Here is a 10875-nt window from a genome sequence, read left to right as displayed (position 1 = left end):
TCGCTGTGAGTTGTTCTTTGGAAGGTCAGTCTGAACTGGAGGGGTTTCGTTGGTTTAAGGGCAGAGCTTTGTGTAAGGGAGGTTCCTCCGAACCTCTCACGTCACAGAACTGCTGTGAATGCCCTGACCTCCCAGAGCGAGCCCAGTTTTGTTTGGTTCGGGGCCTTTCTCTGGCTGTAAAGGATGCTGAGCTGTTCAGATCATGTCCTTGTCTCCAGGTCCTCTCAGTGCTCCCCCCCTTCCAAAGGAGCTGCTGGAGCTGAGGGGACCGAGCCACGTTGCACTTTGGAGCTGTGTGTGTTGTGCCGAGCAGATCCGTGGGGGAAGCCCGACTGTCAGCGGGGGATTTAGCTCTGCATGGCTGCACAAGAGACAGACACTGCTCAGGAAACAATCCAGTGTCCCTGTTCCTGTGCTGCCAGCCTGGTGTTTGTCACTGAACTCTGCAGAAGGGTTCTGCCTGCTGCAAAATGTCCCTTCCTAGAGATGTCAAACCCTTCTGGAAAGAAGCAGAGTTTTAATGCACAGGTTTTATTTCTCTTGTCTCGAGGGTGAGTTCCCTGTTCCTTGGCAGAGGGGCTGGGCCAGGCTGTGTCCCCAGAACCAACTCCTGTGACCAGGGCAGGCTCAGCCACAGGTGTTACTGAGCCTTGAATGTCTTGAACTGAAGCAGTGCATCTGCAGCTGGGTCATTTATTCCTATTGCAATTGTTATGGGGAAGTACAACATCCTATTTTCAAAGTGCTGAATGTTTTCTTTTGTGGTCTCTTGCTGGATTGTGGTGACCCTGTGTCCATTTTCCGTGTCCCCATGGATTCTGTTCTAGGTTGGAGCATCTTGGTTCTGGCAGCACAAAACCAGTTTTGGCAATACCTGTTCAACCCTTTGTTTTCCCTGGAGTTGCTCTGTAGCCGGAACAGCCCTCACTTTGGTGCTGGTGTCACCTTCCACCTTGGATTCACCCCAGCTGCCATTTTTCATTACTTTTGAATGTGTCAGGAGGCCTGGATGTCTCAGGAGCGGATCAGAAGTCTCCCACAGCAAGAGTGGTGTCAGCCAAGGGCGGCAGGAGGAGACAGATCAGCTCTGGGCAAAGCCCTTGAACTGGTGTCAAAGCTGGGGGGTGAGCAGTGAGCTGCAGCACGTGGTCCCCCTCCCCAAACTCTGCTCTGTCCAGCCCTGGAGCCCCTCAGGGATGAATGGATTGCTGCAGCTGGAGCCCAGGGCGCTCAGGGATGAATGGATTGCTGCAGCTGGAGCCCAGGGCGCTCAGGGATGAATGGACTGCTGCAGCTGGAGAGCTCCAAGCCTGCTGGGAAGAGGGACCAGCAGGAGTGGATGAGGAGGAGGAGTGGGCACGACTCCCACCCGCCAGGACAGCGACTGGGCCTGCGGTCTGGAATAGCCAAAGGGAAGGAAAGCCGAGCAGGAGCACAAGTACTGGGATTCTGCTGACTAAATGCCCATATTGCCTTAACTTTCCTCTGGAGGTTGGTGGACTTGGTGAGGATATAACCTGGGACATTGTTTGATCCATAGTTACATCTCTGTTGTAGATGGCCTGGTGAACAGGGGCCAAGGAGGAAAGGGTCTTAAATTTGAAAGTCCTGTTTTCAGTAGCTCATGTCTATCATGGCACCAGAGACAATTCAGTTGTTACGCGAAAGACATTTATTAACTTCAGACAAAATCTGAGAGCTGGCAGTGGAATGAACGGGATGAGGGGAATGTTCCCATCTTTTCTCTATTCTGTGTTATGTGACAGAGGGGGAAGGAGGAAAAGCACACCCCGAAGAGGTGGACACACCGTGCCGGGGCGTTCCGGAGCGGAGCGGAGCGGAGCGCGGTGGCCGTGGCACAGTTCATGCCGTGTTGGGGCACGGAGCCAGCGAGGGCAGCGCCGGGTGCCGCTCCCAGCCCGGCTATCGGGGCCAGGGCCCGGGGCGGCTCCCGCGGCTGCGGCTCCGCGATAGCGCCGGGGCGGGAGGGAGGAAAAGGAGCTTCCCCGCGGGCCTGCGGGCCCGGGGAGCGGCAGGGCGGGCAGGGTCGGCATCCTGATCCCGGTCCCGGTCCCGATCTCGATCCCGGTCCCATCCCGATCCCGTCCCGTGCCCTCCCCGTTCCCGCCATGGCTGCCGTGGCCCCGCCCCTCGGGGGGCGTGTCCGTGGGCGTGTCCGTGGCGTGTCCGCGCCGCCGCCGTCCCGTGGTGCCGCGCGCGCTCCCCGCGGCCGGGCAAGATGGCGGCGGAGGCGGCGGACTCGTGGGGTGGGTGCGGCGGGGCCGGGGCCGGGGGCCGGGGTGCGGGGACCCCCGCCCTCACCCGCTGCTCTCCCCACAGACGCCGACAGCTTCGAGGTGGTGGAGCCGGTGGCGAAGCGGCTGGTGCCGGGGGTGGCCGGGGACCGCTGGGCCGGCGAGGATGAGGAGGACGATGTGAAGGTGCGGCGGGCGGGCCCTGCCGGACCCCGCGGGGCGGGCGGCTCTGCCGGGCGGCGGGGCCGGGGCAGGGGGGCCGGGAGCGCCCCCGGGGCGCGGCGGGGCCGGGCCGGGCCCCCACAGGTCGCGAGGGCTCCGCCCGGGCGGCTCCGACCCCGGGCCGGCCACGGTGACGGGTCCAAGGCCGGGCGAGCCCGGGCCGGGCCTGCCCGGTGCCCCCCAGCCCCCGCTGCCGGGCGTGCAGGCGAGGAGAGGGCGGACAGACGCTTGGAAAGCCTGAAACGGCACCTCCTGTTCCCCGCGGGATCCACCTGCTGCTTCCCGGGCCCTGGGCGCCTTCCCGGCCCTTGCTGCCGTGGCTGTCCCGGGGCGAGGCGGCAGGGCCGGCTTTGGTGACGGCAGTGCTGTGCTGGGGCCTCTCTGCTGACCAGACACTGCTGGGCTGCCCCAGCGCGTCTTTGCCACCTGTTCTCGCTTCCTCACAGCCCGTGAGAAGGGTTTTTGCTCTGTTTCAGGGTGGTGTGTTTGGGACGCGGGTTGAAACGCGTGGATGACCATTCCCGGGGCTCCTGAAGGCAGGGGTTCCCCAGGGGCTGTTTGCTCCTGCTCGGTCCCTGCTGTCCCTCGGCAGGGTGGTGGTGCCACAGAAACCTCCTTTGCTCCCTGTCCCTGTGGATAATGCAGGGGGGTGCAGGGAACACACAGGGAACGTGCCAGATGGATCTCAAGGCCAGGTTGGACGGGGCTTGGAGCAGCCTGGTCCAGTGGAAGGTGTCCCTGCCTGTGGCAGGGGATGGGACTGGATGGGCTTTAAGGTCCCTTCCAACACAAACCATCTCAGGATTCCACGAGTAGAATGTAGTCAGTCAAAAAGAACCTTTTTGTTTCCATTGCAGCCCTGGGACACTGTAACAGACCCTGGGTCACTGTAACAGGGGGGAAGGTTCCTGCAGTTCCTGCCCTGGAGGTTGCTTGTGCTGGGTGAGGCCTGGGTTTGGTGGCCTGGACACTGTTACCAGAATCTCTGGAAAACACCAGCGGTTGTTCTGGGGGCCCAGGGAGGGGTTCTGTCCATAAACACGCAAAAACTCCATCTTCTCTGCCAGAAAGCCAGAAGTTACCAAATTCCTGCGAGTTACATTTGTCCACTCTCCTCCTTAAATTCAGTGACTGCCACGGCCCGGGGTGTCCCTGGTGACACCGGGAGCAGCAGGACAGGGACAGGGGTGTCCCTGGTGACACCGGGAGCAGCAGGACAGGGACAGGGGTGTCCCTGGTGACACCGGGAGCAGCAGGACAGGGACAGGGGTGTCCCTGGTGACACCGGGAGCAGCAGGACAGGGACAGGGGTGTCCCAAGTGACACCGGGAGCAGCAGGACAGGGACAGGGGTGTCCCTGGTGACACCGGGAGCAGCAGTACAGGGCCAGGGGTGGGGACAGCAGCTCCAGGCCTGGGAACAGAGCGGGGCTGCAGCAGAGTGGGAGTGACACAGCTGTGTGTGGGATCTGTACACCTGGGGGTTCTACAGGTGCAGCTCAGACTCCTCTGCCACATCTCCTAGTCCTCCTCCCCTGGAAAGCTTTCCTGCTGGGATGCAGGGTGTCCAGGAGAGCTGGGCTGGTTCTCCTCAACACACCTGGGGGTTCTGTGTCTGTTTAACAAAGGAGCAAAGTTTCCTCAAGTGGAATCCCTGAATCCCAGACTGATTTGGGTGGAAGGGACCTTAAAGCTCATCCAGTCCCACCCCATGCCATGGGCAGGGACACCTCCCACCAGCCCAGGTTGTTCCAACCTGGCCTTGGACACTTCCAGGGATCCAGGGGCAGCCACAGCTTCTCTGCCCAACCTGTGCCAGGGCCTGCCCACCCTCCCAGGGAAGAGTTATTCCCAATATCCCACCAGGGAAGGGTTATTCCCAATATCCCAGGGAAGGCCTCCTCCCAGGGAAGGGTTATTCCCAATATCCCATCTGTCCCTGTCCTCTGGCAGTGGGAAGCCATTTTACATCTTACATTTTATATCTCACATTTAATAAGAATGCAACTACTTAGTTATTTCCAGGGGATTATGGATTTAGAACTGGAGCTCCATCTAGGGAGGATCCAGCAAAGGCAGGTGGTTGGGTTTGGTTTATTTTCCTTTGATTTGCTCTTCCTGCCCAAACCCCAAAGTCCCCAGAGCTGAGCTGGGGGTGGTGTCAGGCTCTGGACTCCTCAGTGCAAGGGCCCCCTGTGGGGAAATTCCCCTGAGGGAAATGACGTGGCCTAAACCGGCAGCACGGGGTGTTTTCTGACCAGGAGGTGTCCCAAGGGATTTCACGCCTTGGAATGTGCTTTGTTGTCTCCAGATCTGGAGTTTATTTGGGAAGATTCTTTAGGAGTGAACTTGCAGTAACTGTTAGCTGGGAAAGGTTTAAAATTAGCACCTTTGGTAACAGAACTCCTCAGTGCTCCCCAGCACACACGGTCCCAGCAGTTGGGGCCCCTGCCAGGGAATTTTGATGTATTGACTCAGTGCTGGCACAGCCAGGGCTGGGCAGGGCCTGTCCCACCCACGTGCCCTGGACCTGTCACTTCCCAGGCCTGAATCCTTGGAGGTTGTTTCAGGAGCCCTGATGTAGTTGGAGTGCAGAAACAGTGTTGAAATACTTGGAATAAAAAGGTGTTCTCTTGGAATTACTGTAGCAGTGCAAAGACACAGCACTGAGGCAGTTTGCTCTTCCTCCAGGAGAGCTCCCTGGACTTTATAATCCAGGCACAGCTGGCAGGCCATGGAATTCCCTGCAGTTCATAATCCAGGCACAGCTGGCAGGCCATGGAATTCCCTGCAGTTCATAATCCAGGCACAACTGGCAGGCCATGGAATTCCCTGCAGTTCATAATCCAGGCACAGCTGGCAGGCCATGGAATTCCCTGCAGTTCCTAGGCCAGCAGGGCTGGCAGGAGGGCTCTGCCAGGGGTCAGAGCACGTCTCATCAGGTGGAGCCCCTGCCCACGTGCCCTCTGAGGGGTCTCCCACGCATCCCAGTGACATGGAGTGTTCTCCCTCCATCCTTCCTGGCCAGGCCCTTCCCCTGAAGGTTGTTCCTGATTCCCAGCCCTGGCCATGGAGGATGGAGCAGGGGCAGCTCCTGCAGTGCTGAGTGGAGCTATTTAAGAAGTGGGTGTAACGAACTCTTAATTAATGGAAGCTAAAATAATGCTGCTCCAGACTCAAGTCAGCTCCTTGGAATGTGGCAGGGAAGCCGAGTTCCCTGGAAGTGCCAATTAACCAGGATGAGCTGGTGGATGGACTCAGTGTCTCCTTGCTTGGATCAGCACATCCCAGTGGGACGTGGGGCTCTGCACCAGCACCTCTGGGGGAGCCTCCCAGGAAATCCCTGCCTGCTTTGCTTGGCCCCTCACGTGGCTGTTGGGAACAGGGAATGATCTGTGTGTGGGAAGAGTCCTCTGGTGGCTCCTGTGCTTGTAAAAAGCAGCTGTCCTTCAGAACACTGGCATGGGAAGGTTTAGGTGGGATATCAGGAATGTTTTGGCATGGGAAGGTTTAGGTGGGATATCAGGAATGTTTTGGCATGGGAAGGCTTGTGACCTGGCTGTTGTAGCTATTGACCTGAACTGATGGTTTGACCAAAAACTGCCTTTTTCATGGTATGAACTTGTCTGAAACAGCGTGGACAGCCCCCAAAAACTGTTGTGCTGCAGCCCTCACAGCTCCCTCACCCTGACACGTGAGATTAATGTGTTTGTGGGCATTTAAAGGGGTTCAGAGTGTCTCTAAAAGAACCTTTATTGTTTTGCAGGATAATTGGGATGATGAGGAGGAAGAGGAGGAGGTAAAGGAGACAGAGGTAAAACAAGGTAAGGCTTGAAGGTAACACCTGGCTCTGTGTCAGCATCAGAATGGACACTGATTTTGTGTGGGGGTGTGTGAGGATGCAAACCTGGCCATGGCTGGGGTTGGGGGTGGATTTAACAGAAGGGTGTCTTTACCTCTGTGTTCAGCTCCCAGTAGCTGAGCTGGGTGGCTTTGAGTGTTTGTGACTGTGGGAGGAAAAAAATCTCATCCTCAGAACTCCTGAGAGCTGCATTTATTGTTCCGTGTCTTACAGAACCGAAAGTCTCAGAAAAAAAGAAAATAGCAGAAAAAATCAAAGAAAAAGAAAAGCTACAGAAGAAAAAGCAAGAGGAGCTTAAAAAAAGGGTAATTCCAGATTTCTTCTTTCTTATAAATTTCAGAGGGCAGGTTTGGAGGTTGAACAAGACCTGCAAGGGTCTTGACTCGTCTGACAGACAGACCGTAGGTGTTGTAGGTGATCCCATCCAGGGCTTCAGTTCCTGTGTGGTTGAAGCAGTGATGGGAGCAGCGTTCCCCCAGCTCCTTTGGGGGCACCAGTGATGGCACAGGCAGGTGTGGGAGCTCACAGTGTGGTGACCATTTCCTGGCACGGGGCACTGCTCCGCTCCAGGGGTGCTTTCCAGCTGTCCATGCCCAGGCTGACTCGAGGCAGAAGGGAGCAGTTCAGTGACCCTGCAGGAACCCCCAGGTCCCAAATGTGCCATTCTCTCCTGTGTGCATCTCCCCACAGTTAGAGGCACCAGAGGAGCAGAAGGAGCTCACACCAGAAGAACAGTTGGCAGACAAACTACGGCTAAAGAAGCTACAAGAGGAGTCGGACCTTGAGTTAGCAAAGGAAACATTTGGTGAGTGTCAGATCAGTCAACCTGTGGGACCCTGCAAAGGCCTGAGCAGGGCTTGGCTCTCTTCTTGTGGCACTGAGAACAAAGAACTGGCAGAGATGCTGATGCACGGCAGCATTCCTCAAACAGGGAAGCGTCCTCCCTTGATTACAGTGAGTGATTCAGCTCACTGCTCAGGGGCAGTGGTGCTGTGAGTTGTCAGAGTACAGTGCTTGAGGGGTGCACTGAATACACCTGCAAAGAACCAGCCTGAGTTTTGCACTCAGGAGCTTGAGACAGGAATTGTTTATTTGAGGGGAGAGGGACCTCGTGCAGTGCAGGTTGTCCAGAGAACAGGAATAGCTGGATCAAACTCCTGAGCTTGAAAGAGGGTTAGAGACAGACTTTGGACAAGGGGGAATGGCTTCCCACTGCCAGAAGGCAGGGTTAATGGGATACTGGGAATGATTCTCCCCCGGGAGGGTGGGCAGGCCCTGGCACAGGTTGCCCAGAGAAGCTGTGGCTGCCCCTGGATCCCTGGAAGTGTCCAAGGTTGAACGGGGCTTGGAGCAGCCTGGGCTGGTGGAAGGTGTCCCTGCCCATGGCAGGGGGTGGCACTGGATGAGCTTTAATGTCACTTCCAACCCAAACCATTCCAGGATTCTAATGAGATTATGGAGTTTTGCAGCAAAATGCCCTCCTGTAAGGCCGAGGAGTCGGGGTTGGCTTTGTGAGGAGCAGAGCTCAGAGAGGTGGGAGCAGCCAGGCCTGCTCAGGGGTCACCTTTTAGGGTCCCAGCTCATGGTCTCTGTAACCTCTGTCTTTCCATGCAGGTGTAAATAACACTTGTGGAATAGATGCCATGAATCCCTCTACAAAAGACGACTTCACGGAATTTGGCAAACTCCTAAAGGAGAAGATCACACAGTACGAGAAGTCGTTACATTACGCCGGGTTTTTGGAAGCGTTAGTTCGGGACGTCTGTATTTCCTGTAAGTTCAGACATCCCCCAGCTCTGCTGCCACATTGGGATGGAGCTGGAGTGGAAAACATGCTGTGATAGGGAATGTTCAGGGGGGATGGCTCTGTGGAGTTTGCACTAAATGAAGCACTGACCTGATTCCATTCCCACAAACTCCATTAAGGATTCTCTTGTACAAGAGCTGCTCTCTCTGCACGTCAGTGAGAGACGGTCATTTAAAAAGTGTGAATTTTTATACTTATCTAAATCCTGCATGTTTTCCTTGAAGCCTTTTTAAAAATAAATAAATTATTCTCTAAGGCAGATAACTTGATTTTCCCTCATTTGGAGGGAAACACTATTCTAAAACTGTATAATTCTGGCACTGCAGATTAATTGTTCTGGAATTCAGTGTGTAACTACACAGAGAGAAACCAAACTCCTTTTCCCACTGCCCTGGTGGCTGAAGCACTTGGAGAACTCATGGGGATCTGTCCTGTCCTGTCCCCAGTTGTCCTTCAGGGAGAGGTAACTCGATCCCAGCCAGGGTAAATCCAGCCATCCTGGCTGGCAGCTGGGACCTTCCATCTCAGACAGATTCCAGAGCCCCTAAGGAGGGGACTGCCAACCTCTCACACCATTTAGTGGCAATAATTTATTGTTAATCCACTGCTCCTTTTGATACATTTTACTCTGTTTTACTATTTCCATATCTTCCTCTTCAGATGCCTCATTAGGACTCCTGTGTTCAGTAACTTGCAATTTGCAAGTTTTACTTTCTACAACACTCAGGCTTCCGAGGTAGCAGCTGGAATCCTTGTTAGGATTGTAAGGCCCAGAACCTTTCAGTCTGATTTGGTGATTTTAAATGAAGATCTTGCCCACAGCTATGCTAATGTTTGGTTCTAGTTTTAGAGACTGTTGATGTTATTTAACATTTAACTGCTTTATAAGAACAACACTGATGAGGAATCTTTTCCTTTTATCCTTTTTTCCCCCCCAATGCAGTGGAAGTGGATGATTTGAAAAAGATCACAAACACTCTGACAGTACTATGCAGTGAAAAACAAAAACAGGAGAAGGTAAGATGATTCCTCAGGGATCACAGCACCTGTGGGGGTCCCCTGGGCAGTGGTGACAGGGTAACTCTGACTTAACTGCTGGGTCTGGGGGAGTAGGAGGGGAAATGAGCCCCTGGGATGCTGCTGTACTGTTAAATCCTCTTTGCTGTGTGAGGCGAGCAGGAGTTGGTTGAATCTCAAGATTCCAGGCTAAACACTGATGGATTTCCATGCAGAGAGTGGGTGGGGTGGAAACATCAGCACTGGGGCACTGAGCACAGGGGATGTGAGTGCTCATACCCAGGGGGTCACCGACTGGGGCAGTGCTCAGATAAACACCCTCCCCTCCCTCCTGCAGAACAAAGCCAGAAAGAAGAAAAAAGGGGTTGTTCCTGGCGGGGGGCTGAAGGCGACCATGAAAGACGACCTGGCCGACTACGGGGGCTACGACGGCGAGTACGTACAAGACTTCGAAGACTTCATGTGACATTTATCTCCTTTCTGTTGTCTTTCTGTTGCCCATAATCCCTTAAACATGTAGCACAACTTTTCTTCCTTTAAATTCTGCCAAATGCTACAATCAGAATTGCAGTATCTGTGTGCTGGGGGTTGGACGTGCCCAGCCCGGGAGGAAGCCCCGGGCCGGGGTAGAAGGGAAAAGCTCTGAAAATTGCAGTTAAAAACCCAAAATTCTGACAATGGGCACTGCTGCTATTTAATTTGGTAGCAACAGCCAGTAAATGGGGAAGGAATTGGAAAGGGTGAAGGATTACAACCAGCACAGCTCCGTGGCGTGGCCTCACCTGCCCCTGTCCAGGGGCCGTTGGCAAGGGCAGGGTGTGCACGTCGAGTCGCTTTGAGTTAGAGCTTGAGGTTCTCAGCATCGTGGGAAGGGCACTGCTAACTCCGTGTGGGATACTGCACCTGGGAGCCTGTCCCCTGGGGCAGAGCGAGGCAAACCCACTTGTGTCTCCAGGATGAACTTTAGTTCCAGTCACCTAAATTTCTACTAATGCAGCTGTTGGGGTGGGTGTTCTTTAACAGTTAATTAATGGATTTCAGTGTAAAACAAAAACCAAGCCACGAGACTTCCTTGGGGCTCTCCTGGGGTGTGGTGGGTCTTTCGTGACTCTGCCCTTTTCTTTCATTAAAAACCAAACTTGCTTTGCAAACTGCAGCAGTTCCTCCAGTTGGGCAAATTGTTATGTTAACAATTACAACATCTGCAATGTTTTATAAAGCAACTAATTTAATAAAAATCACTATTGAGGACTTCACCAGGCTGGCCTTGGAGCAGTTCTTTTGGGACCTGGCAAGAGAAATACCTGAAGAGGGAGCTTTGCAAAGCTAAGCTGTGCTGGGTCTGTGCTGACTGCCTGGGCCTGGAAAGGAGGTCCATAGTTATATACATATTTATATTTAATATCTGTATTAATATTGAATAACAGTAAGAATTCATTTGCACTCAATTACTTCTTTTACTTCAGGACAGCAGAATTGAGGAATGTGCTGTTTGAAGCTGTACAAGACCTTAGAAAACAAGCCCAGTCTAATCAGACTGGACTCAGAGAACAGATTATCCTCATGTGTACCTGAAACCTTTACTAATTCCACCCCCTTGTACTGGATATTTTGCCCAGCTGTTTGGATACAATTCCTGGGGTGCTCTCTCCCCCACACCCCCAATTTAAAGGGCTGCTGGATCTCTGCTCCGTGCCCACCTGTGCCACTCTG

General features: G+C 54.4%; 1 protein-coding gene across 1 annotated transcript; it reads left to right on the top strand.

Moving 5' to 3' along the window:
• Window positions 1-2197: 2197 nt before the first annotated feature.
• Window positions 2198-10418, top strand: EIF3J (eukaryotic translation initiation factor 3 subunit J). The gene is made up of 8 exons (XM_050309565.1): window positions 2198-2267; window positions 2341-2441; window positions 6243-6300; window positions 6552-6643; window positions 7029-7143; window positions 7953-8111; window positions 9089-9162; window positions 9500-10418. The coding sequence occupies exons 1-8, from the start codon at window positions 2240-2242 to the stop codon at window positions 9626-9628; spliced, it is 756 nt and encodes a 251-aa protein (XP_050165522.1). The 5' UTR covers window positions 2198-2239; the 3' UTR covers window positions 9629-10418.
• The last annotated feature ends 457 nt before the right edge of the window (window positions 10419-10875 follow it).

Source organism: Myiozetetes cayanensis, unplaced genomic scaffold (genome assembly GCF_022539395.1).
Source record: "Myiozetetes cayanensis isolate MyiCay16 unplaced genomic scaffold, myiCay2020 scf14, whole genome shotgun sequence".
Classification (NCBI taxonomy): Eukaryota; Metazoa; Chordata; class Aves; order Passeriformes; family Tyrannidae; genus Myiozetetes; species Myiozetetes cayanensis.
The sequence above is the reverse complement of the archived record's forward strand: the minus strand, read 5'-3'. Positions and strand labels throughout refer to the sequence as shown.